The sequence below is a fragment of the Halichoerus grypus genome, chromosome 11 (genome assembly GCF_964656455.1).
Source record: "Halichoerus grypus chromosome 11, mHalGry1.hap1.1, whole genome shotgun sequence".
In the NCBI taxonomy this organism is placed as follows: Eukaryota; Metazoa; Chordata; class Mammalia; order Carnivora; family Phocidae; genus Halichoerus; species Halichoerus grypus.
This window is the reverse complement of record NC_135722.1, coordinates 1,997,737-2,021,676: the sequence shown is the minus strand read 5'-3', so window position 1 is coordinate 2,021,676 and position 23,940 is coordinate 1,997,737. Positions and strand designations below refer to the sequence as shown.

General features: G+C 62.5%; 1 protein-coding gene across 14 annotated transcripts in view; it reads right to left on the bottom strand.

Moving 5' to 3' along the window:
- KCNQ1 (potassium voltage-gated channel subfamily Q member 1) overlaps nt 1–23,940 on the bottom strand; it is a 323,759-nt gene that overhangs the window by 228,041 nt on the left and 71,778 nt on the right. For 13 of the 14 annotated variants that reach the window (XR_013442244.1, XR_013442245.1, XR_013442246.1 and 10 more), the window contains 6 exons: nt 13,077–13,203; nt 12,609–12,687; nt 12,088–12,184; nt 11,456–11,596; nt 1,862–1,972; nt 1,042–1,137 (listed from right to left, as the gene is read on the bottom strand). Coding sequence is in view for 11 of the 14 variants with exons in the window: in XM_078057620.1 (XP_077913746.1) it covers nt 1,042–1,137; nt 1,862–1,972; nt 11,456–11,596; nt 12,088–12,184; nt 12,609–12,687; nt 13,077–13,203 (651 nt within the window). In the remaining 3 variants the exon portion in view is untranslated. The remainder of the gene's footprint in view (nt 1–1,041; nt 1,138–1,861; nt 1,973–11,455; nt 11,597–12,087; nt 12,185–12,608; nt 12,688–13,076; nt 13,204–23,940) is intronic. The other variant, XM_078057624.1, reaches the window with a different exon arrangement.

Sequence of the window (23,940 nt, the reverse complement as noted above, 5' to 3'; positions counted from 1 at the left end):
GAAGGGCTTCAGAGGGACAAGGGGGAGCCCGGGGCTGAGCTGTAGCTTCCAGGCGGAGCCGTGCCTGATGGCTGGCGTTCCCCACGGGGTCCTGCCCAGGGCAGAGGGTGCAGGCGACAAGGCCATGGGGGTGACCCCAGGCCATCCCCGGGAGACATCCAGTGCTGGGTACAGCTGCCCCACTGGGCAGAGAGTCCCACATCCACGGCTGGACACGGACCACGCCTGTGCCCTGGGCCTGCTCATCCCCACTCCTCCGCCCCCAGGCCGTCTGGGACCCGGTTTTCAAATATGGTTTTCTGCCTGAGTCTGTGTTTACGTTAAAAGGACCAGCCATCCTCTGGTGTGTTCCCAGAGCCCTGGGTCACAGAGCAGAGCTGAGTGTCCAGGGGCTCGGGGCCCCAACTTCCCCCACTGTTCTTAGGCTCTGTCTCCTCCAGTGCCCAGCAGCCCTGGGGTCCCCATCGGGCACTGAGGGGCCCCGGAATCCAGGGTGGGGCCATGCCACTGGTTCTCCAGTCCCACTGCTGTCACTGGGGAGTCCGAGCCTGTGGGGTGCCGGGGATACCCAGAAGGTGCCCATAGTGCACGAGCAGGGCCCCAGTCCCCCCGGGGGAAGGCCATACTGGGACCCTTCCCTTTTCCCTCCCAGACCTGCTCCAGTGCAGGGGGGGCGGGTGGCCATGGAAGGAGGATGAGGAGCAAGACACCAAGGCTGGTCGCTGTGGCTGGGAGGGGAGAGGCCCATGGAAAGACCCCCCAGGTCTGCGGCACAACCTTGTCCCCTGGCCTGCCCCGCAGGACACGACCTTCCGCAGGACCCTCCAGGGAGGGAGCTGGGCGCCCTGTTCCCATGTCCACCCTGTCAGCACGGCCCACGTTTCCAGAAGGCACGGCAGTGGGTGCGGGTCTGCACCTCCGCTCCAGAGGGACCCGCATGGAACATCATGGCCAAAAGCAGTTCTGGAATCTCTGAACGGACACCAGCTGGTGTTCACCCACAGACGCGAGGCCGGACGTGACAATGGCGGGCGCCATCACCTGGATGAGCGAGGCTGCCGCCGGGATCTGCCTGTTGAAGTGCTTCTGTCTCTGCTTCTGCTGGACCTTCAGGGCAAAGCCGGAGCCGAGAATCCCCTGGGAAGGAGCAGAAACCAGGGCTTGTGTCCACATGGGCAGCCACCGTGTGGGGGGACAGGACGGGTGCCGGGGGGACAGGGTGGGTGCCGGGTCGCCGGCTCGGGCAGAAGGTAGCCCCCTGTGAGAGGGTCTGTGGCTGCGTCCCTGGGATTGCCAATGGGATGGACGTGAGCAGCTTCTCAGGGAGGGAGCTCCCCATCCGCAGAGGGGATCAATCGTACACATACGCAAACACACACACACGTGCACACTCTGCATACACTTACATGACACATACATGACACACAACATGTGTGTGACACACACGGAATCCATACATGTGTCCGTAGTGAGTGACGGGTCACATATGCCCACAGCGTACACGGACACACGGACACACGTGCCCACGTGCACACATGGGGAACTAGAAGGCGTAACCCTCACGGTCCATGATTTTTGGGGAGGGCACAGGTCAAGACCCGGCCCAGGTCTCAGCAGGTGCACGGACCCTGCCTCCGCTACCCCGGGGCAGCTGCGGCTGGGGCCTCCCTGCGACCCCTCGGGGTGCATCCCCCAGCCCGCACCCCGCTGTCTGCTACCCAAGACCTCCACTGGCCGCCGCCCACACCTGCTGCAAAGGACGCTCTGGGGGCAGGGAGGGCAGGGCACCTCTGTGAGCCGGCCCCCTGCCGGGGGACCCCTGCCGGGGAGTGCATGCATGCGCCCGGCACGGAGCACCTACCGCTGGCAGCGCGAAGAAGGAGATGGCGAACACAGAGAAGCAGGAGGCGATGGTCTTCCCGACCCATGTCTGGGGCACCTTGTCCCCGTAGCCGATGGTGGTGACCGTGACCTGTGAGGGGACGAGGGCAGGGCTGAGGCCTGGAAGCTCGGGATGGACAACCGTCCAGCCCGAACCCGCCGCTCCGCCGACACGGAGCTCCCGCCTGGCGGACGGTCATGGTGCCGTACAAGGAGCAAGGCCCTGGGTGTGCACAGGGGCTGGGCACCAAGGCGGGGCTCCCAGCTCCACTGCCTGCCCTGCCCCGTAGCAGTCCCGCCACCCGGGCCACCGACATCACCGCACGGCGGTCCCCAGGAGGCTGGAAGCTCCCACCAAGGCTGGTCCTCGACCAAGAGGACAGGGATGACGCGCCACTTCCTGATGCCACCCCGGGCACCAGATGTCTCAGTCACCCTTCTTCCGAGAGAACCAGATGCAGCCCAAGCCTTCTTCTCGGTGGCGGAGCCGACCATCGGAGCTTGTGGTGGGACCACGGGTGCAGGGGCTGCCCTGCCCCAGGCTCCCGTCCTGCTTGCATCTGAGGTTTGCTGCCTGGGGCCTCCAGCCTGAGCCTGAACGTGACATCCTGCAGGATTCGAGGGCCCAGCCTGGCTGAGCCGGTCACTCGGCCCCGACGCCCTCAGCCCACCCCTGCCTGGCTCTGGGCCCTGGGGCTGCCCGTGGGCTTTGCAGGCGTCGGCTCTGAGCCTGGCCAGACTCACACATCTTGTGGGCACATGCTCACACCTGCACAGCAGGGCATCAGGCACAGCGGCCCAGAGTCCACGTGGCTTCCTGCCTTTGGAGGTCAGCCTGGCCAGCACCTGCCCGCCCTGTGGTCACGCGGGTCCTGTTCTAAGCAGCCCGGCTTCTCTCCTCCAGAGCCTCCAGTCCAGGCCAGGTGAGAACAGCCGCCGGCAGGCCCGGGAAGGTCTGCACGGAGCCTTCCCTCGATCCCCTGTCCCGAGGAGCCAGTGCAGGGAGCGGGGGATGCAGAGCCAGGGCCTGGGGGGCCTACAGAACAGACTCCAACAGAAGGCAAGGCCCAGACAGGACGTGCTGAGGTCTGCGGCAGCGACTGCCAGTCCGACCCGGGACCCCGGTGGGTGCACCCCACCAGCCACAGAGCACGGAGGGCGGGAGAGACCCAGCGGCCACAGCCAGGCAGGGACACACGTGACCACTCGGAGCTGCGGGAACCATAGGGGAGGAGGCAGGCGCACCAACGAGCCTGTCAGCACACAGGTAAGTCCGGGCAAGCACTCAGCTTCTAGCACCGGGGACAGCCAGGGCTGGCCACTGCTGAGCCCACGGCAGCCTAACCACAGCAGCCTGACCACGTGTCCTGCTTGGGGTCCCGGGACTTCTACAACGTCACTGTCCGTGGGGAACACACATCCCCCCCCCCCCACACACACGGAGCACGCTGAGCTGCCTACGGACCTGTCCTGTAAAGGGGCCACCTGAGCCCGTGGAGGGGGGTGCAGACCCACTAACGTGCCTCCCACGCAGCTGGGACACTGCACACGCACACGGACACACGCAGCAGCCCAATGCGCTCCAGAGGCAGCATGGCACACACGTGTGTGTGCGTCTCACAACAAGGGCGCATGAGGAGGGGCCGGTGCCCACATCGAGCCCAACACACTCCAGGCTCCCTCGGGCCCATTTCCCATGCACACATGTGCACATGTGCGCTCACACATGCCGTGTATGCACGCACACACACGCCATGCACACGTGCGCGCACGTACACACATGCTGTGCACACACACCATGCACACACGTGCACATGCACACACACGCCATGCACACATGTGCACGCACGCACACACATGCCGTGCACACACACGTGCACATGCGCGCGCACACACCATGCACACATGTGCACACACACGACGTGCACACACACCATGCACACACGTGCACATGCGCGCACACGCCATGCACACACACCGTGAACACACGTGCACACACGTGCATACACGTGCACACACATGACGTGCACATGCGCGCATACACACGCCGTGCACACATGTGCATATGTGTGCACACACATGCCGTGCACACGTGCACACACATGCCATGCATACGTGCATACACGCACACACACGCTGTGCACACACGCACACACGCCATGCACACGTGTGCATACACACGCACACACACGCTGTGCACACACACGTGCACGCACACGCTGTGCACACGTGTGCATACACACATGCATACACGTGCACACACGTGCACATGCGCGCACACACACCGTGCACACCCGGACCGTGGAGCAGGTGCCACAGGGAGCAGCCAGACCACCCCAGGGAGAAGGACAAGCCTGACAGCCAGCTGGCAGATAAGGGGGCCCTGGGGAAGCCTGGAGCCCTCTTGTCTGCAGGGGGTCCTCTCTGGACGGCCTGCACCCCAAGTGTGAGGCCTGGGCCGCAGCTGCCTCTGCAGAGACCCGGGCGCACGGAGCAAAGGTGGGTCTGGGGCTGTGGGGTTTACAACGGGGTGAGGGCAACAGAACCGCATCCTGCCCTCTTCTAGAAAATAAAATTTTTCTAAAATTATTTATATGAACATAGAACGGGTCTATTACCATTTTAATAAATTAACATGAAAACTTTTTTTAAATTGCTCAGTGGTGCTTTCCTACGCGCTGGGCATGGATAGGTACGACCCACGTGAACAGAGGCTCTCTGGGGTCCACAGCGATTGTTAAGAGTGGACCTGAGACCAGTAAGTCTGGGAGTGGCTGCTGGGCAGGGAGAGGCAGGGGCCGCCATGGGGGGCTCCCACCTCGGGGGCCAGGTTTAAGGGCCAGGAAACTCAGGCATCAAGACAAATAATACCTAATACAACCTTTTAAATGATCAAAATTAATACCAAAAAAGCCCATGATGATGGGGAAGTGAATGTGGGGGGTAGGGTGGGGCGGGGTGTAGGCCAGGGCCCCCGAGACCATCTCCCTGAGCGGACTGACCAGCATCCCGGTTCCTCTGGCCCCACGATAGCTGGCACCCCAGGGCTCCCCGCTGCGGGCTGGCAGACGTCGGGGTGGCAGGCCTGGCGTCCCCCACCCTGTGGAGGGTACGTGCCTCTCACACCTGGTCACAGACCCGCTTTGTTAGCGACGCCCTTCGGCTCTCGGAGGCCCACCCCACAGAGCTGCTGTTCTTTCTGAGATCATAGGCTCAGGCAGCTCAGGACGGCCCGTCTCCAGCCGCTGCGCTCGCCACTCGCCCCTGACCGGGCAGTCCAGGGTGCAGGGCTGCACATCCTGGGCCCACAGATGCGGGGAGACACAGCGTGGCCACCGTGGCGCTCCCCTGGGCACCAGCCACCAGGCAGTGGCCCACGCAGACCAGCTCACACACAAACCCGCGGACACACGACACCGGGGACAGGGCCGTGGAGGCGGGAGGGAGGGGGACCGAGGCATCCTCGTCCTCCGGAAGCTGGCAACGGGCCATGTGCTTGCCTCTGCATCTTTGCTCACATTTCCAGGGACAGGAGGCAAAAGAGAAACTTCTAGATCCCCCCAACACACACTCTCTGTCCTGAGAACCTGGCACCGGTGTTTTGTTCTCCTTTCTAAGGCAGATTCTGGAAGGCCAGCCTCCAGCGAGATGGGAGGGCCAGCCCAGAAACCGTGGCTGCCCTGGGGGGGTCGGGCGGCCCATCTGGAGGTGTCGTGGCTGTCTATCCACGTGTGGGTGTGACGGCAGTGCCAGTGTAGACACTTAGGGGCTCACACCGGTGGTGCATCCACTTGGCAAACTTGGGACGGTAACGTGAGTTAGGGACCAGCTTACGGAGGGGAAACTGAGGCTGGCAGGGGCAGGCACTGTGTGCGAGGTCTCACCACTGGTAAGTGACTGAGCGGGCACAGCCCACTGGTCCACATCACGACGCAGCGAGGCTGCAGAGCAAACCCCCGGCCAGAGGCTGCTGTGCCGCCACCAACCTGCCCGCAGGAGGCTGGAAGGACACAGCCAGGGTGAGGAGAAGCACGGACAGGGGGGCGGCCGGGCGGGTGGCAGGACAGTCTCGGGCCGTGATGGGCGGGGGCAGCGGTCCTCGGGCACCTGTCCCGAGGGTGTGCTCAGCCCTGGCCGCCGCAGGGCTGCCCTGGGGGCCCCAGCCTAGCTGGTGGGAAATGGCCATGAAGGGGCCACGTGCTGGCAATGGGGGCCAGGGAACAGCCCAGCCAGGCAGACAAACTATGGGTCAAAGGACAGCAAACACCCCAAAAGAAACCGGCTTCCTTTCCGCGGGCAGGGCGAAATCGCTGAACACACCCATACTGGAGCCTCTCATTCCGTGAGTCTATGGCCGCACTCAGGAAAGCTCAGGCTCCAGCCCCACCCCTGCGTGGCTCACGGGCCCTCCCTGACTGCCAGGGCAGAGAAGGCCCTCCAGGGATCCACAAATCACCCTGTGCAGGCCAGGGCTCTAGCCCTGAGGGCACAAGATCAGGCTGCCCGCCATCCTGCTGCACCTGTGCCAGCGCTGAGTAGGACCGCAGCGACGCCCCAACGTCACATCTGCACGTGGAGAAATAGGCCTTCCTGACGAAAGCCGGCCTCACCAAGAGGACCTCACGGTCCAAGGAGAGTCCTCACGGCTGCAGAAACGTCTGCTGCCTCCCTGGGCCTGCAGTCCCCTTGGTGAGCCCCACGCCGGCCCGAGGAGGTGCTCTGTGGCCTCCCCATTTTACAGATGGGGAAACTGAGGAATGGCCCAATCGCGTGCTCACTGGCCCCAGGGCCAGTTCCACGGTGCCACTGAGTTGGCATCTTTGGAAGTGGACGCCGTGGTCCGCTGTCCTCGTTTCCACCCCACTGCCTGATGAGTCTTCCAGGAGCCCCTTCCCTGTGGCTGGCCTCGCCCAGGCCCTCGGGATGGGGATCAGAAACACGAGGTCCTTTGGGTTTAGGAGGGGCTAAAACACATGCACCAAAAGGGGCCACTCTGTGAGGAAGGTGCTGGAAGTGGGGAGCTGGTCAGGGGCAGTTAGTAAGACTCTCAAAACCAGAAGGGCTCAGGGGTGTGATTGGACCACGGCAGCCATACACACTTTAGTGTGAGTTAGCCTGCCATGGGTCGAGCGCAAGTGTCTGGCTTTGGGGAATGCCTGGAGAGCTGTGGCCGGCAAGGGCCCCCCACCATTTACACCCAGCCTTTGCTGTCTCCTCGCTGGGTGCCTGGGGCCCCAGGCTGCCCATACCCTTGCTGACTTAACTTCTCCAACAATTTGTGGGCGTGGGTACTCGTCTTGTACCCAGTTTACAAATGGGCCCAGAGAGGTCAGGTAACCTGTGCAGGCCACACAGGACCCCCACGTTCCTGACCACGCTCCTGACAACAGCGTCACATGGACGCCTGTCTCACAGTGTTCCCTGACGCTGACCATGTTTCTTTCCACTGGGCTGAAGCTGGAAAGTTCTTACGCTCACTGACATGAGCTGAACCCCACCCCAGAAGAAATCCATCCTGCTTCCTACCCTCACCTTGCGGTCTCCTACTCATCCTGTAAAACCTATTGCCAAGGTCCTTCCTCGGGGAAGGCTCTCTGGCCGGGCTCCCGGAGCCCACAGTCCTTACCCCACACCCAGCGGTCTACAGGGACAAGCCTGGGGCCCTGCAGGACTTGATTCTCAGCTACACAGCCCTCGCAGGCTTTGTGGAGAGCTCCAGGCAGACAGAGCCCCAGGACACGTAGGGTCTGAGTGCTGGGGTGGGCACCTGGCCTGCCACTCCCGGCTCACGGGCCTCAGTTTTCCCAGCTTCAGATGAGGTCCCGACTCCGGCCCCATGTTCTTGGTGGTGCCGACAGGCTTGCATGTGAATGTCTGGAGGGTCCTGTCCTCACCCAGGCCCTTACTCAGCCCCCAGACCCAGCTGACCTCACCCGGCCAGCAGGCACTCTAACCCCGGAGGCTGGACCCTTCTGGAGCCGCCGGCTGAGAGAGTGAACAGGAATCAGACTCTAAATGGTGGTTGAAATGCAGGGACGGGCTTCCAACATGTTCACTCTAAAGACTAAATTTAGATGCAGGGGGTAAACAGAGCCCAGCAGCCTCCTGATTTGAGAGACCCCCGGGCGCTAAACAGAAGAGCCCGTGTCTGCAAAAACGGCTTTTCCCTCCACTCAAACTTTAACACAAACAAACGCATTTTGTTCCAAGGGCGAAGAAAAAAAGTCTTAAACCCTCCCCAAACACCTCAGCAGCCAGGCATGGGGCGCCACACTTGGGGGAGAGGGGGGCTATCACACCAGTGTTGGGCGTCCCCACCCGGGCTGGGGGGACGGGAGTTGACACTCAGCCATTGAGCGGACACCCCCGCTAGACGACCTAGAACTGAGGCTTGGGAAGGGGGGCGCTCCTCATGAAGTCTGGCCGGGACACTGCCGTCCGGGGCTGAATAGCGCCCCCCCCCCCCCCCAGATTTCATGTCTGCCCAGACCCTCAGAATATGAGCGTATTTGGGAACAGGGCCTTTGTCGAGGTGGTTACGGGAAGCTCTCGCATGAAGATCATCCTGGTCAATCCAGGCAGGCTCTAAACCAAAGACAAGTGTCCTTATAAGAGACAGGAGATGTGGCCACAAGCCCAGGGATGCCTAAAGCCCCTGGAAGCTGGAAGAGGCAGGAAGGACCCTCCCCTGGAGCCTCCGGAGGGAGCGTGGCCCTGCCCACGCTTTGATCTCGGACTTCTGGTCTCCAGACTGGGAGAGAATACGTTGCTCTTGTCTTAAGCGCCTCAGACTGTGGGACTCTGATGGCCTCCCCAGGAGACAGATACCCCCGCTGTCCCCAGTGCCACGGCTCGTGAACTCACTCATTCATCCATACAGCAGACACCGCTGAGCCCAGATGCTGAGCACACCTGGGACCATCCCGGGGCACCCGCAGCCTGGACGGACTCGAGGGTGTCCGCACACCAGCTCCCCTGCAGGACTCCCCCGCCTCGTCCCATGCAGGGGATGGCCCTTCTCCACTTCCCGGTGGCCCAGACGCCCTATTTTAGGGTCTATCCTGCACATCTCTAAGAAGGCGCTCTGGCCTCTGGTCGGCCCCCAGCCCAGGCCTGTGGGGTGAGGGGTGGGGGGGGTGCAAGCAAATCTCGGGGGCGGACCCAGTGTGGAGGCCAGAAATGGCCCGGCATGTGGCCTTCGCCGCCCCTTCCCTTGGGTGCCCCAGGGCAGCACCCCCTGGACTGTCTGCCCCCAACAGAGAGCCTCGGGGCCGGTGCCCCCTCCCATGAGAGGTAAACGGAGCCAGGACACAGAGAACGGGCCGAGAACAACTGCTGGGCGCAGTTGCAAATCACCAAACTAGCTTAAAAGCCCCAATCAGGGCCGGCCCCGTCTTGCATTTCTTGAGCTCTGTTTGTCCGAGACGCGCCAGGAACACAGCCCATAACTCAAGCCTTGGGGGCCGCTCCTGCCTGGACAGCTGCAGGGGCAGCCGCGGCTATGAATGGGAGCCGTTTGCCCCAGAGCCCCGGGGGGCGGGGGGCCCGGGGCGGCCCCGAGGCGCAGGGCCTGGCAGGAACAATGGCCAGACCAGGGCCCGCGGTGGCCGAGGCTGGGCTGCAGCTGACGGCGAGGGCTGGGGCACCGGTGCCAGGCTGGGCACAAAGGGGCTGTTTTCCCGGCCGGCAGGCGGATGTTTGCACAGGTGTGGGAGTGGGGGCGCTGCTCTGCCCAGGGCTGGGGGCAGGGGAGCGGCCCGGGGAGGCAGGGAGGGCAGCGCCAAGGCTGGGCACCGCTTATCAGCCGGGCCTCGGGCGATCACCCACACACTTCCTCCTGGTTCTGGGCAGCCTGTCCCCGCACGGGCCCGTCACCAGGATTCGGCCCCTCCACCCACCACCGGCAAGCTCCCTGCTGGGGCTGAGCCCTCCCGCCCTAACCTGCTAGGGCCTGCCGCACCTGGGCCGGCGAGGGAGCACAGAGACCGGAACCGGGGCCTTCCCCAGCCCAGAGCTGGGTCAGCATGTCCTTCCCTTCCTCGAGCAGCCTGGCACGGTGGAAACTTCCAGAAAACATGCAGACACACCAACATCAGGGGCCCTCCCTGTATGTCTGGCGTCACAGGCACGAGACACAGACAGCAGGGGCCTGTGGTGGCCTGGGGTCCACAGCGAGCCTCCCCACCCCTGGACAAACTGGGATGGGTCTCCTTTCTGGAGGACGGTGAGGAGCCCCAGGAGAGAGCAAGGCCCACTTTTTCTGGAAGGGAAAAGACGGGACAGACCTGGCTGTTAGCCCCTGCCCAGCGCCCCTCAGACCCTCCGCTGCCCCCAAGGCCTCGCCACAGCTCCTGTCCCTGCCCCCCCACCCTAAAGAGCCCGGACATCAGCCGCCCCACGCCCAGCTCTGAGGGGCTCCCCACCCAGCCACGCTCAGCCTGGCTCAGTAACGGGGGCCACTGTCCACCGCTGTTACCCGCTCCGCTGCTCCCGGCTCTGTTCTAGAGCCCCCTGGGGACTAGCTGGTTGCACCCCAGAGCACTCTGAAGGAGGGAGCACTGTACCCCATGGGAATGGTGGGGAGTGTGAGGGCCTGGCCTGTGGCCCACGCCCTGATCCTCCCCGCAGCAGGCCTCCACCCCGGGATGCACGCTGCGCACTCGGTTCCCAGGCCGTGTCCTGGTCCCCGCGGGTGGGGAAGCTACCAGCCACCCTGCACTGAAATGGCCAGAACCCTCCCCCTACGAGGCCAAGCTGTGGTGGAGGGTGTGCTAAGGGGCACCCTTCATGCCCTCAACAGTGGCTCCGCGGGCCCACACGGCAAGGACACAGGCAGGACTCAGGGTGTGTGTGGCTGGCGGAGCCCGCGCCTGGCCGTCCACAGCGGTGAGTGGTCCTCTGTGCAATGTCCCCCATCCCTGCAAGCCACCTGGCCTGCCGGGAACTGCCCCCCCACCTTACGTCCACCTCTCCCACAGATGGGCAGCTCAGGGAGCCCAGTGCCACCAGCCCATGCTCTGGGCCTTGCAAGTGAAGCCAGGGTGCTGGGCCCTGTGGTCGTGTGCCCAAGGAGCCCATCTCCACAGCCAGGGGAGCCTCAGGGCCCCTGGGGGGGGTGCCTGCATGTCTCCGGGCAGGGCCCGGCTACGGCATTTGCAGGCCTGGGGCACAGCCAGAACAGGGGAGCGCTCTTCCTTTCTCGCGAGGACCCCTGCCCGTCCTGTCCTGGGTTGTTTGCTATTTAACGTCATGCTCCTTGGCACAAAGATGCTCCTGGGGCCAGGACAGACCCTCCTGGACAGGCAGGCCCCACGCCTGACCCCACCCTCCCCATTCGGCCAGGGCAAAGGAAAGCTGTCACCCTGGGTGGGGCCCCACAGGGCCCCACCTGGGGGCGGGAAGAGGCTCCCAGCCCCCACACACGCCTCGTCGCCCCATTGGACACTGGTTACACCAGCTCCAAGACATCGAGGACCTCCCGACGGCGTCCTCTGAGCATGAAGGGTCCACCACAGGGCTCCAGAACCCGGCGCCCTCCGCCCCGCTGCTGCCTGGGGCGCCTGTCCCCACTTACCACCCCCCACCACAGGGCATCCGCGTAGCTGCCAAACTCCACTTGGCCCGACTCGTTCACGGCGTCCTTCTCGGCCAGGTACACGAAGTACGAGGAGAAGATGAGGCCCAGGAAGCCGATGTACAAGGTGGTGATGAGCTCCTGGGGGCAGAGCGGGCAGAGGGCGCGTCAGCCGAGCACTCGCGGCGTCCCCGGCCTCCGTGACAACACTCCAGACAGACATCACAGGCCAGGGGCCGGCCCAGCACACGCTCCGGGTCCCACAACGGTTCTCCGTGAATTCCCGCGTGGTTCCCATGCCCGCACTGGACTTCAGGACCCCTCCACCCCTCTCCTCCATGGCCGGCGTCGGCCCCGGCCATTGCCCAGAGGGTCAGGCTGTCTCACACAGGCTCCGCTGGCCCTCGGCTCAGCCCCGAGAATGGTGGCGACGGGCCTCGCCTTCGCGGGACTGTTCCCATCTGTGGCTTTTAGATCTCTGAGCCTCTGAGAGCCTCTTTTCTCCATCCTGCACTTCTGCCCCTGGCTTCCTGCCCCCCAGCTCGAGGGAGCGTGGCCACATCATCTGCCTGGCTGACATCGCACCCCGTCCTCCCCACCTCGGGCCCCTGCGCCCCGCCCAGACCACCCACCTGGCGGTGGATGAAGACCACGGAGCCGAGCAGCCTCCAGGTACCTCCCTGACGATCCACGTGCAGCATCCTCAGGATCTGGAGGAAGCGGATGCCCCTGCGGGGGAGACACCTCTGTGCTCCTGCCCCCGACTCACCCCACTCAGGCACCTCTCACCAGCCCCCACCCCCGCTGCAGCCCCTCAAAGCCCAACTCTGAATCTGCCCGCTCGCCACCACGCAGGCCTCGCTGTCTCCTTCTCGAACACAGGGTCGGGGCTCAGCCAAACCTGCACATCTCCAAATTCCTCTGCTCCCCAGACCAGATTCTGGGGAAGGCCCTGGGATCACCCCAGTTCACTGACGAGCAAACCGAGGTCCCCAGAAGGTTAGGTCCCAGCCCAAGTCCCAGAAGTGCTCTTGCTGGGTCTCCAACCCGGGCGGCCTAACTCCCATGTGGGGTCTGAGCCTGCGCCCCCTCCCCTAGCACGCTGCCCCGGGCTCTCACACCCCCAGCTGGGATGGCTTGTAGCCCATTGTACCTGATGGCCGAGGTGGCAAACACCTGCCCTTTGGAGCCCACGCAGAGGACAACCATGGAGGCCAGGACCACGATGAGGTCTGGGGGGAGGGGTGGCACGTCACCAGCCAGGCTGCTGGCTCAGGACAGGAGCCTGGCGGTCAGGAGGACAGGGCCACTCGGACGGGGCCCTCTGTCTCAGGCACACCCAGGCCCACCCGGCCCACCTCTGTGCCCCACTCCCAGGCTGCTGGGGCAGCAGAACCCCCAACGCTGTGCTGAGCGTGGTCAAGCCCAGCCCCACGAGCAGCGTCTGAGCCTCCCTCCTGCACTGCAGGGCTCAGGGGGTCATCCCATGGCCTCGGGGGACCCTGTCTGCTGGAGCTCATGATGGGGACCCACCCTGCCGGATCCCCATTTCTGGGGAGGGTGCCCAGCCCGTGCCCGGAAAGCTCGGGGTGAAGCTCCCCTGGGGGCAGGCAGGACTCACCGATGATGGAGATGGGCTTCCGGGCAAAGCGCAGCCTCCCCCAGATGCCTACGTACTTGCTGCGGCAGCCTGCCGACCAGAGACGGACCACGTACTCCGTCCCAAAGAACACCACCAGGACAATCTCCTGTGGGGCAGAGGGGAGTGAGCCGGGGTCCTCCACGGGAGACGCCCAAGGGCAGCAGCTAGCCCGGGCCCTGGTCTGCCCCGGGGTGGGTGGCGCCTACCGCACAGTCCACCTGGACAGGCCAGTGGCCCAAGGCCAGGTCCACTGCCAGCAGACACCTGCTGCTTTCCAGACCAGGGCCCAAGGGGATTTCTGCACCAAGGATGTCCCCCCAAGGGCATCTCGTGTCCTCGCTGGGCCCTGAGAAACCTGGCGCCCTGGGGCCCACGTTCTCCAGCCAGCACTCATGTGAACGACTGAGCCCCCAGAGCTCAGGCCATACATCCTAATTTGGGTGTTGGAGAACATCCATCCTCATGGGATGGTCCCTCTTTCACCTCACAGCCACCATGCCACCAAGGACACAGTATCTGGAGACACTTGGCAGCCATCGCTGGGGCCCAGATGCAAGAGCACCCAGGGCGGTGGGGGTGGTGGGCACCAGGAGGAGGAGGGGAGGGGTCTCAGGAGGCTCCTTCCACGGCCAGGGCTCTGACAAGGACTGTTCCCCACGTCAGTCTGCAGTCAGGCTACCTCGAGGAGGGGAAGCCAGAGCGCCAAGGGCTCACGTCCAGGCCGCAGAGGATGAATGGGCAGTGGACACAGGGTGGTCAGATGGATGCTGGGTGGTCAGGTGGATGGATAGACAAACGAGGACAGACGGTGTAAGAACCAAGTTCAAAGGGAAACCAGACAACCCAGATGAAGTGGACAGGTTCTTAGAGACAAAAGCCTACTAAGATTACTCAGGAGGAAATGGAAAACCTTAGTAGATCTATAACTAGCAAGAAGACTGAGCAAGTGATCAAAACTCTCCCATCGGAGAGAAGCCATGGACCTGAGGCTTCACTAGTGAATTCTACTCAACATTCAGAGAAGAACTAATCCCAATCTTTCTCAAATTTTTCCAAAAAACTGAAGAGGAGGGAACACTTCCTAACTCGTCCTGTGAGGCCAGCATTCCCCTGACACCAAAGCCAGAGGAAGCCCCTGGAAGAACAGAGGGGCCCAGACCCGAATCCGAGCCAGTTCCCGAGCGTGTAAGAGCGATCCCATGCTACGACCACATGGGAATTATGTTTGGAATGCAAGGATGGTTTGGCATAAGAAAGTCAATCAGTAGAACACATTGAGTTTACAGAACGAAGGGGGGAAAAGAAACGCTGGACCTCTGTTGATGCGAAAAAGCGTAAGACAAAATGCCTCACGCTTCGCATTGAAAAGAGTGAACAAGTCAGGACTACAAGGAGACCACCTGTATGTAATACACACCGCATCTGAAAACCCCGCAGTAAACAGCACGCCATTGACCACAGGAGTCGTAAGACAGGACGCTTTTCCTCTACGATCAGGCACGAGGCAAGAACACTCACCCCTGCCACCCCGTGTGGCACCGGGCTCCACACTCTGGCTGGAGCAAATAGACAGGAAAAGAAAGAAAAAGCGTCCAGATTGGAAAGGAAAAGTAAGAGGACCTCTGTTCACAGGGGATAGAGCCTTATGTGTAGAAAACGCCACAAATTCCGCACGTGCACCTGTCAGATCTTACTAGAATTCTGCAAGGCAGGGTACAAAGTCAGCAAGCACAAATCAGCTGTACTCTCTCCACCAGCAATGAACAATATTCAGAAGAAATGACAAAAACACTCCCGCTTACAGTAGCATCCAGAAGAATAAAATAGTTGTGAATTAACTGAGGAGGCCAAAGACTCGCAGAGTGAAAACGGGAAAATACCGTGTCGAGAAACGGAAGGAGATGCAGAAGTGCGGGCGCGCCCCACGTTCCTGGACCACGTGGGGCAGAGAGGCCACCACCACCCAAAGTGGGCTACAGCTACAACGCCATCTCTCCCAAAACCCTGATGAGTTTTTGTTTTTTGCAGAAATAGAAAAACTTATCTTAAATTCACGTGGAATCTCAAGGAACCCTGAGCAGCCCTAACAAAATGGGGTCCATCCATACAAAGGAATATCACTCAGCCTCATAAAGGGAAGAGATTCTGACGCCTTCTCCAGCACGGACCCACCCCGAGGGCACTGCTGAGGGGAAGAGGCCAGACGTGCTGGCCTCCAGCCGGCCCCCTGCCCTGTAATGCCCCTGGAGTCTGGCCCTGGCAGGGGGCCCCCGTTCCCATGCCCCCCTCAGCCCTCCCCGCCAGGGAGCCCACCACGAGGGGGTGGTAGACACTGTCCCCTGGCTCCCAAGTGTCATTAACTAGGGTGCTTCTGCCATCCGGCTGGTGTTGGGGGCCAGCTTAGCGGATAATAGGAGAAAATGCAGGAAAGTTTACCTCTTCCCTTTTGCAAAGAAATTCTCCTTCATAGCATGGAATCCCGTAGGGGCGAGAGAGCCGGGGGCAGGGGTGCGCAAACCTGCAGGCTCTGTGACCTCATGGGGCTGGCTTGGGCTCCTACCTCGCCTTGGCTCTGGGGGCCGTGGCCTTGGCTGGAGGCTGGCTGAGCCCACCAGGGCCGGGGTCACGTTCACCCCCAGCCCCTCTCCCTCGCCCCAGCTCCACATGGATCTCCTGAATGAATGAATGCAATGTGTGAACAAACCCAGTGAGCAGGCCGAGAGCGCCCTGTGCCCGCACAAGGCTTTATCTCGTTCACGTGTTCCCCAAGAACCTGGTCCTGCCGGGTCGCGGTAGGTGGGCTGAGCCTGTGGTCAGTGAGGTGCTCGCGGGGAACGGATGGGGCGGTCTGGAGTCTGGTGTTTGGCCACCCTCCATGTTCCCGAAGTAGAGACATGGGTGCTGGCATCTTCACGGAGGAGGGCTCACCTGGCCGCCAGGTGGTCCCCAAAGGAGCCGTTCCTGGAGCCTCCATCCCAGCTCTGCATACCCACTCACCATCTGGCCCATCACTTGGTGGTTTTTGTTCTTATTTTGCCGTATTGGCTTATTATTTAAATACCCTCTTCAGTTGTGTCCTAAAGAGATTTAAAGTACTAGAAACATCTTATTAAAAAAAAAAAAAAAAACCCTTAAAAAAATAACTATTAGGGATGGCCGTGTCTCCCCCACCAAATTATCTTGCTGTCACACGTTGGGAGAATCTGGTCCGCAGCTCAGAGCTACCCCTGCTCTCCCAGGGCCAGCTGTCTGAGAACACAGATTCCCCTCTGCAGGGCTGAGGTGTAGGAATAATTTAAAACAATGCTAATCCTCAAATCCTGTTTGAGTCTGGAATGCAGCACGAGGCCCGGCTGGCTGCAGGCGGGCTGCATGGGGCGCTCACAGTGTCTGAGTGAGGCCCAGACCCAGGCGGGGCCGAGTTCACAGACGCCATGCAGCAGGCACGCTGGGAAGGACGGGCAGGAGCCCTTTACCGTCGGGAGGCATGAGACCTCAGGGATGCACATTCGCTCAGAGACAGAATGACCTCTACCACCGGCAGCCTCGAGTGCCAGGGCCTCAGAGCCGGGTGCTGGGACCTCTGGAGGCTCGCTGTGGCTCAGGCACTCCTGGGGCAGATCCCCCGGCCAGCCTGGCCCTTTGCTATCTCTTGGAGCCACATGTCCTCTGACCTGGGCTCAGGAGGGCTGGACGGGCTAGCCCAAAGCTCCGGGACAGCAGGGGTCCTGGGATGTTTTCCCAGGAGGTGCCTTGGCCACCCCCAGGCTGGAGGCTGCACAGGGGTGTGGCTGGGCTTGACCATCCACTTGTGGAGCCTGGGGGGTGGGGGTGGTATGGGGCCTGCAGGAGGGCTGACCGCCGGACGACACCCCCAGTCCACAGCAGGCTCATGGGAGGGCAGGGCCCTCGCCTCCTGGTTCTGGGCTGAGGGAGGCCAGCTTCCAGCCTCAGTGGCCCAGGCCCAGGAGGGGTGACCCCCCCACCCCCGGCCACCCTCTGTGCCCTGAGTTTTCCCCCACCTGGCAGGAGCAGGCCCAAGGGCCATCTGTCTTTGCATACCAGGCCCTAAGCAAGCCCAAAGGTGAACTCAAGGGGCCTTCAAGCTCCTCCCAGAGGCTGCCAACAGCTGTTACCTCCCCCAGGCCCTCTGCTCAAGCCACCTCTGTCCCTCCTCACTGTCCATACAGTGAGGTCAGGGTGTGAGGCCCCCTTCTTGGGCCTCACCCCCAGCCTATCCTGAGAGCTTCCCATTAACCCAAGGCAGCTCCGTACCCCAGGCGCTGCCCCGACCCCAGCCCCCCAGTGCTCTGTGCCTGGGACTTTCCTGGTGCCCCCCCCACACACACACATGGCCCCTCTCCAGGTCCTCATGCCCTTCTCAGTCCAGCTCAAGCCCCCACCACCCCCCAGGAACACCATCCACCCCACCCATGGAAACCACTTGGCTCCACCATCAGACACAGCCAGCCCAGAGGCCCTCTCGGCCAGCTCCGCCTGGTTCCTGGTGTGCACCCGGGTCCAGGATGCAGGCCGGGAGGCGGGGGTGTTGATGGAGCACGGCCCTGAGCTCTGCCCTGCAGATACAAGGAGAGAGGCTGGGCTTGTGACCGGGATCTCGCCGAGACCACAGTAAAACCAGAGGGACAAAGGGACCCCTCCTGCCCTGGCCACTGTCACACAGACAAAGCAAGACCGCCTCCCAGCTGTGGTCAGCATCATGGACGAGGGGCCCATGAGCCAGGGTGGGTGCAGAGATCGAGGTACAGAGCCGAGCACTTACTCAGCTGGAAGCTGAGATGGGGGCCTTGGGGGACAGAGCGGCCGACCAGCCCACCACCCGCGTCGTCCCATGAGTCTCAGTCAAGGCCGATCCTGGGCTTTTCCTGTGGGTCTCACTGGTGGCAGGTGGTGGGGGTGGCTCGAAGTGATGTTGTCTGTATAGTTTACAATGATTTTTACAAACGCAGTTCCTAAGCAAGAACCCAATTAAAAAATAGGTAAAGAATTTGAATAGACGTTTCTCTAGAGAAGACATACAAGTGATCAATAGACACAGGAAAAGATGCCCCACATCACTCGGCATCAGGAAAATACAGATCAAAACCATGATGAGATAGCACCTCATACCGGTCAGAACGACTAAAATAAAAAACACACACAAAAAACAAGTGTTGGCGAGGATGCGGAGAAAGGGGACCCCTCTTACACGGCTGGTGGGAATGCAAGCTGGTGCAGCCACTCCGGGAAACAGTGTGGAGGGTCCTCAGAAAGTTAAAATTAGAGCTACCCTACGACCCAGCAATCGCACTACTGGGTATTTACCCCAAAGAAACAAAAACACTAATTCAAAAAAACACGTGGCACCCCCACATTCAGGGCGGCATTACTGACCGCTGCCAGCATGCAAGCAGCCTGCCCGTCCGCGGATGGATGAGCGGATGAAGAAGGGATGTTGTTTCTATGGTGGAATATCGCTCAGCCGTCAGAAGGACGAGATCCTGCCATTTGCAACAGCACGGACGGCGCTCGAGGGCGTTGTGGTAAGTGGCACGTCAGCCAGCTCTCATTTGTACGTGGAATCTAAACATACATGTGAGACTAAGCTCACGGACTCGGTGGCCAGAGGTCGGGGGGTGGCGGGGAGAAATGAGTGAACTGCTTTGCTTTTTTAGTTTCAAAAAGTTGAATTTTTTAAAAAAGAAAGCGGCGCCGTAGGCACCAGGGCTGGGGGTGGGGCTGGGGGGTCGGTGTCTCACGGGGACAGAGTTTCTGTTTGGGAAGATGGAACGTTCTGGAGACAGGCGGTGGGGATGGTTGCACAACACCGTGAATGTGCTTAGTGCCCCTGAGCTGTGCACCTAGACACAGTTCTGATAAATCGTCCGGCATGTGTACTTTACCACAACTCCGTAAAACGAAAGCAGATTAGTGGGTGTGAGGGGCTGGGGGAGGGAGGAACGGGGGGGCAGCTGCCCACGGTTGAGGGGCTCTCCTCTGGGGGGGATGGGAGAGTCTGGAACTACAGGGGGGTGGTGGTTGCACAACACCGTGAACGCACTAGATGCTGAGTGTGCACCTGGAGCGGTGGACGCGGTGCCGTGTGTGCTTTACCACAACACAGACAAGCCCGCTGGGGGCCCCTCCGTCCACCGGGCCCCGCGGGTCACCCGACCTGCGGCTGGGAGAGTCACCGCTCCCCCGTCCCGGGGCACCGACTCCCCATCTTCCCGGCCGCTGCTAGCCCAAAGCCCGGCACCCCGCCGGGTCCCTCCTGCGGGGACCGCAGGGGCAGCGAGGTGCAGAGGGCCAGCCGGGGTGGTGGCTGTGAGTGGGGGTCTCTACACTTCCCCTCGCCCTGTTTCATCACGGTGTGGCCGGGGCGTGCGGGGCGCTCCCCAGAAGGCTCTGGACCCGGTGCGGACGTGCCGCAGCCCAGGCGCGCTTGCCCCCGGACGGCACCGTGAGGCCCTGACTTGAAATCCTGCTGTTTGGCTGACAGACACCAGGTCCAAGTCGACTGAGGGAAAAAAGCTCCGGGTCTCACAAGGGTGCACGTGGCCCGCACACCGGCCCGCACCTGCCTTCCGTGTTTGGGGTAACGGTGTTGTGACAGCAGATCTGCAAATCCCAAGCGTGGAGATAAAGGGTCCGAAAAGCAGGTGCTTATCTGGTGTCTTCTGTGAGTGCGCACGGGGGAAAGGTTGGTGATTACTCAAGCGTTTCGTAACTCTGTGGACCCACGGCGCCCAGAGAAGGATGAAGGTCGCTGGTCGCCTTATCTACTGTGCCTCCTTTATCAGCCAGGGGATCCTCGGCGGCGGGAAGATTGTCCAAAGCCCGTGTGTTCTGAGGCTCAGCGCTGCCGGCGTCGCAGGATTTAGAAGCACTGGGAGCATCCCCGCCTCGAACTGCTCCCATGTGACAGATAGCAGGACGGCCTGGAGGTTAAACCCGCTCAGATTAGCTGAGCTTACATCCCGACTTTTGGGACGGAAAATATTTTTTCTTTTGCTAAACAGTAAAGGCAGCCTCGCAGACCCTTACTCTTGCCCCATCCCCGGGCTCTGTGATGTTACTACTCCGTTATCTTTACGTGAAACATTTTAAAGAGAGGTGGACGACCAGCCACAAGGGATTAAGTGCCAGGGACTGTGGGGTGGAGGGGCCTGTGGGCTGTCGGGTGGGGGATGAGAAAGAGCAGGAACTGGGGCCGAGGACAAAAGGCACCACCACCTCCCTGGATATGGCCAGCTCAGGGGTGCAGCCTGGGGAGGCTTTGCAGGAGCTCCTGGTCCCCTCAAAGGCCTCCTCGGGGAGAAGGATGCCCCAACTTTCCGGGGCAAACAGGATTTCGCTGGGCAGAGATGGGGGCCCAGAGACCTGGAAGGGGGGTCATGGGGACCAGACCAGGCCACCCACCAGCGCAGGGCCACGGGTGACCAGCGTGAGGGTCTTCCCCTTTTCCCCCCCCAAGCCTGGAAAACCTGGGGGCCAGCCTGGGGCCAGGAGGCATCCCCACGGGGCGGCGGGGGGGGGGCCCGCGGTCCCTCCCGCAGAGCCCGGACGGCAGGCTTTGGGGCCAGCCCAGCTGTTGTGCCTCCAAGTGGGACCCGATAAGCCGCAGAGGGAGGCGGTCTCGGCATTCCCGGGACAGTCATCTGGCCCGAGAGCACGGAGCAGGCGTGCAGGCTGCTCAAAGCACCCTTTGTCTGCAGACCGCCTGGGGTCAGCTGCTCCCAGCGCGCGCGCACCCGCGCTGCGGGCTCCTGGGCCTCCCGGGGACATGTGCCGCGCACAGCTGGGGCCCTCCGGGCACACTTGCCGCCCCCCCCCCCCCCGTGGGACGCCAGCCCCACCCTGCCCGAGCTGCCCCACCTTGGGACAGGAGCCACGGCCCAGCCCGGCAGAGCGGGCAGGAGGCCTGTGCTGGGGCCGGGAGCATACTCCGCCTGTCAACTTCCCCACCCCCGCCACGGGGAGCCCTCCTGCCCCACAGGCCCCCAAATGGTAGCCCCACGACCTTGGCCCTGGACCCCTCTGCTTCCTGCCTGAGGTCCTGGCTCCCCGAGGTGGCCCTAACAGGGTCTGCCCCCTGCTCCACGCAGCCTGTGGGCCGGGCCCCGAGTCAGCCACCGGAGGACAGGGAAGGGGGCCCTGATGCCCGAGGGGAGCTCTGGGCTGGGACAGAGGGGCAGGCCCCTGAAAGCCCCCACTCCCCCACCGAACGGCAAGACAGAGCATCACCGAACCCCCAGGGCAGGGACCCCAGTGGGCCACTCAACACTTCCAACGCCTGAGCGTCCTCATCTACAAAATGGGGGTCCAGGGGTGTCCACCTCCTGGAGCAGTGGGTGGGGGCTGAAATGATAAGAGCCCCTTGGGTCTGTGGAAATGCCACGGAAGGACCTATAGGACAGGGTGGCATTGAAGGGGCTCAGGATAGAGGGGACCTCCCAGGGACAGGTGGGGAAGAGGGTGCGGCATGGAGGGGTGGAGAGCCCCCGGCCTGGTCTGGGCCTGGCACGCCCAAGACCTGCCCAGACCTGTCTCAGGACCCCCCTGGCTGCCTGCGGCACAGATGCCCCTGCTGACCCGACCCCTGACCCTGTATGAGGCACCCAAGCTCTCGACACCTCCATCTGGACCTGACCTGTGTCTCCCTGGCCTGCCCAGCCTCCTGACAAGGCAGTGGGACGCATCCCAGCCCAGGGACCCCTCCCGACCTCCTCGGTCATCTCCCCAAGGCCAGGGTCTGCCTTCACTTTGGAAGCATGGTCCAGCGCTGAGCCCTAGCAGGGCACCCACCCAGGATTCAAAGGGCCAGGGTGGGTGCCGCAATCCAGGGGGCCAAGGGACCCAGGGAGACCCACGGTGCCCCAGGTCAGACACTATTTCCCTCTGGGTGTGATGTGGGTCCCCCCACGTAGGTCTGAGGACCACCTGCCTGAAGCCATTGGTGCTTTGGGGCCCCCCACGCAGCCTCTCCTCAACAGGCCAGCCACCCCGAATCCCTGGAGGGCCCCGTGAGGAGGTAGAAGCCCCCTGCCTGGGGGTGGAGAGCCTGGACAGGCCAGCCGCCTCCGGGGCTGCCCCACCCATGAAAGGTCGTCATGGGTTTGGGGGCGACTCAGGGGGTACTACTGGGCCACTTTCCCTCGAGAACCAGCCCCACCTGCCCGTTGTCTGGGGTGGCCATTCTGCAGGCCAAGCAGGAGAGGCCATGAGACTAGTTCCGTCACCATGGGGACGGACGTTCCCATCTACCCAGCCACCGGGCCCTGCGAGCAGGCAACAGCTGCCGTCCGGCCCCCTGGCCTGGTGAGGGGCCACGGCGCTGCCCCCCACCTCAGTCACTGCCCGAGCGGACGGCTCCGGGGCGGCCTGCTGTCCAGGCTGCCTGGGGGTGCAGTGAGGCCCCGGGGGCCCCCCGCTCCTCAGCCCCCTGGCTGGGGTCAGGCCCCTGGGCTCCCCTTGAACCACCATCCCCAGCCGCACCCCCTGGGCTCAGTGGCTGGTGGGGCTGGGCCATAGGTGTCCCGACTCACAGACAGGCCACCTTCTCCCGGCCTGGGCTTCCTGGGGAAAGTCCGGTGGAGGCCAAACGGCCTTGGGGGGAGGGGGAGGCAAGAAGGCTCGAGGACAAGTTTTGAGCAAGCGGTTCCTGCAGCCAGGGCTCAGGCTGGCCTGACCACAGGAGCCTCCCCAGCCCCGTGTCGGCCTCCAGCTGCCGCCTCCTCTGTCCGAAGCTCCGCTGGTACCTGCAAACCCCAGTGGCCGTCGCCCGTGGCACCGCAGAGGGGTCTCAGCCCCACGGCCGTGGTGTATTGAGGGGGCGGGGGGGGTAAGACCAAGAGAGAACTCGGCCCCACCCGCGGCTCTAACATACCCTCAGGCCCATCATCCTTGGATTGCAGGCTGCCTGGCTCAGCCTCTGCGGGAACGTTGCCCAGCGGTCACCTTCCCTGCCCGTGGACCGCAGGTGCCGTACCAAAGCCGCCTCCAGGCCCTCACGATTCCAGTGGTTGGGCAAGGTGCCCCAGTGCTGGGACCCGGCTCACAGTACAGGACCGTGTGCCAGCATCCCTGGAGCGCTTAAGCGCTGCCCACTCCCCCCACCCTGCCCGGGTGCTCCTGAGGTCGGGAGGTGGACCGGGGCCCAGCCACTCCCGGACACCTGGCTGGGGTGGGGGAGGCAGACGTGACCGGGAAGTGGCCCTCCAGGGGCAGTGGTCTTCTCCCTGCTCAGAACGGGCTTCTCACAGCCTCATGAGGCAGCTACACGGCCCCTGGGCTCCCCCAGGGCACCTGGCAAAGAGTGGGCAGCCAGGAGGTAGTCCATGAACACATGCGCGCGTGTGTATAATGTACGCATTTTACCTATTATTTGCTTTTAATGAGTGAATTTCAAGCCACGTGGGGAGACAACATTGCCACGCAAGGAAGCCACTAGCAAGTAACCGTGGGCAACGGTATGAAGACTGCAGGTGTCCACAGTCAGTGCTGGGGGTGCGGGCAGGCCGGGGAAGTGCTTCCTACCACGCAGAGGGATCGACTTTCCACAACCCTACGTAGCACGCTCCCTCCACGTTCATCTCCTCTTCACCCTGATGGTGACCAAGGAGAGCACTGCTTAATTCCCAAACGGCGGGGCCTTTGTGGTAAACTTGCATCTGTTTATTTCTAGTAGTATTGGGTTTTGATCACAGCCAGGTACATCTCAACTTCTCAGAACGTGCTAGGTGATTCTTCCCAGCCAAGTGAAACGATTGGTTCTACCAGTGTTCCGTGGGCATAAGGAGAGAACATCTCCGTTATCAAGCCCTACAGTTACAGTGCTGGT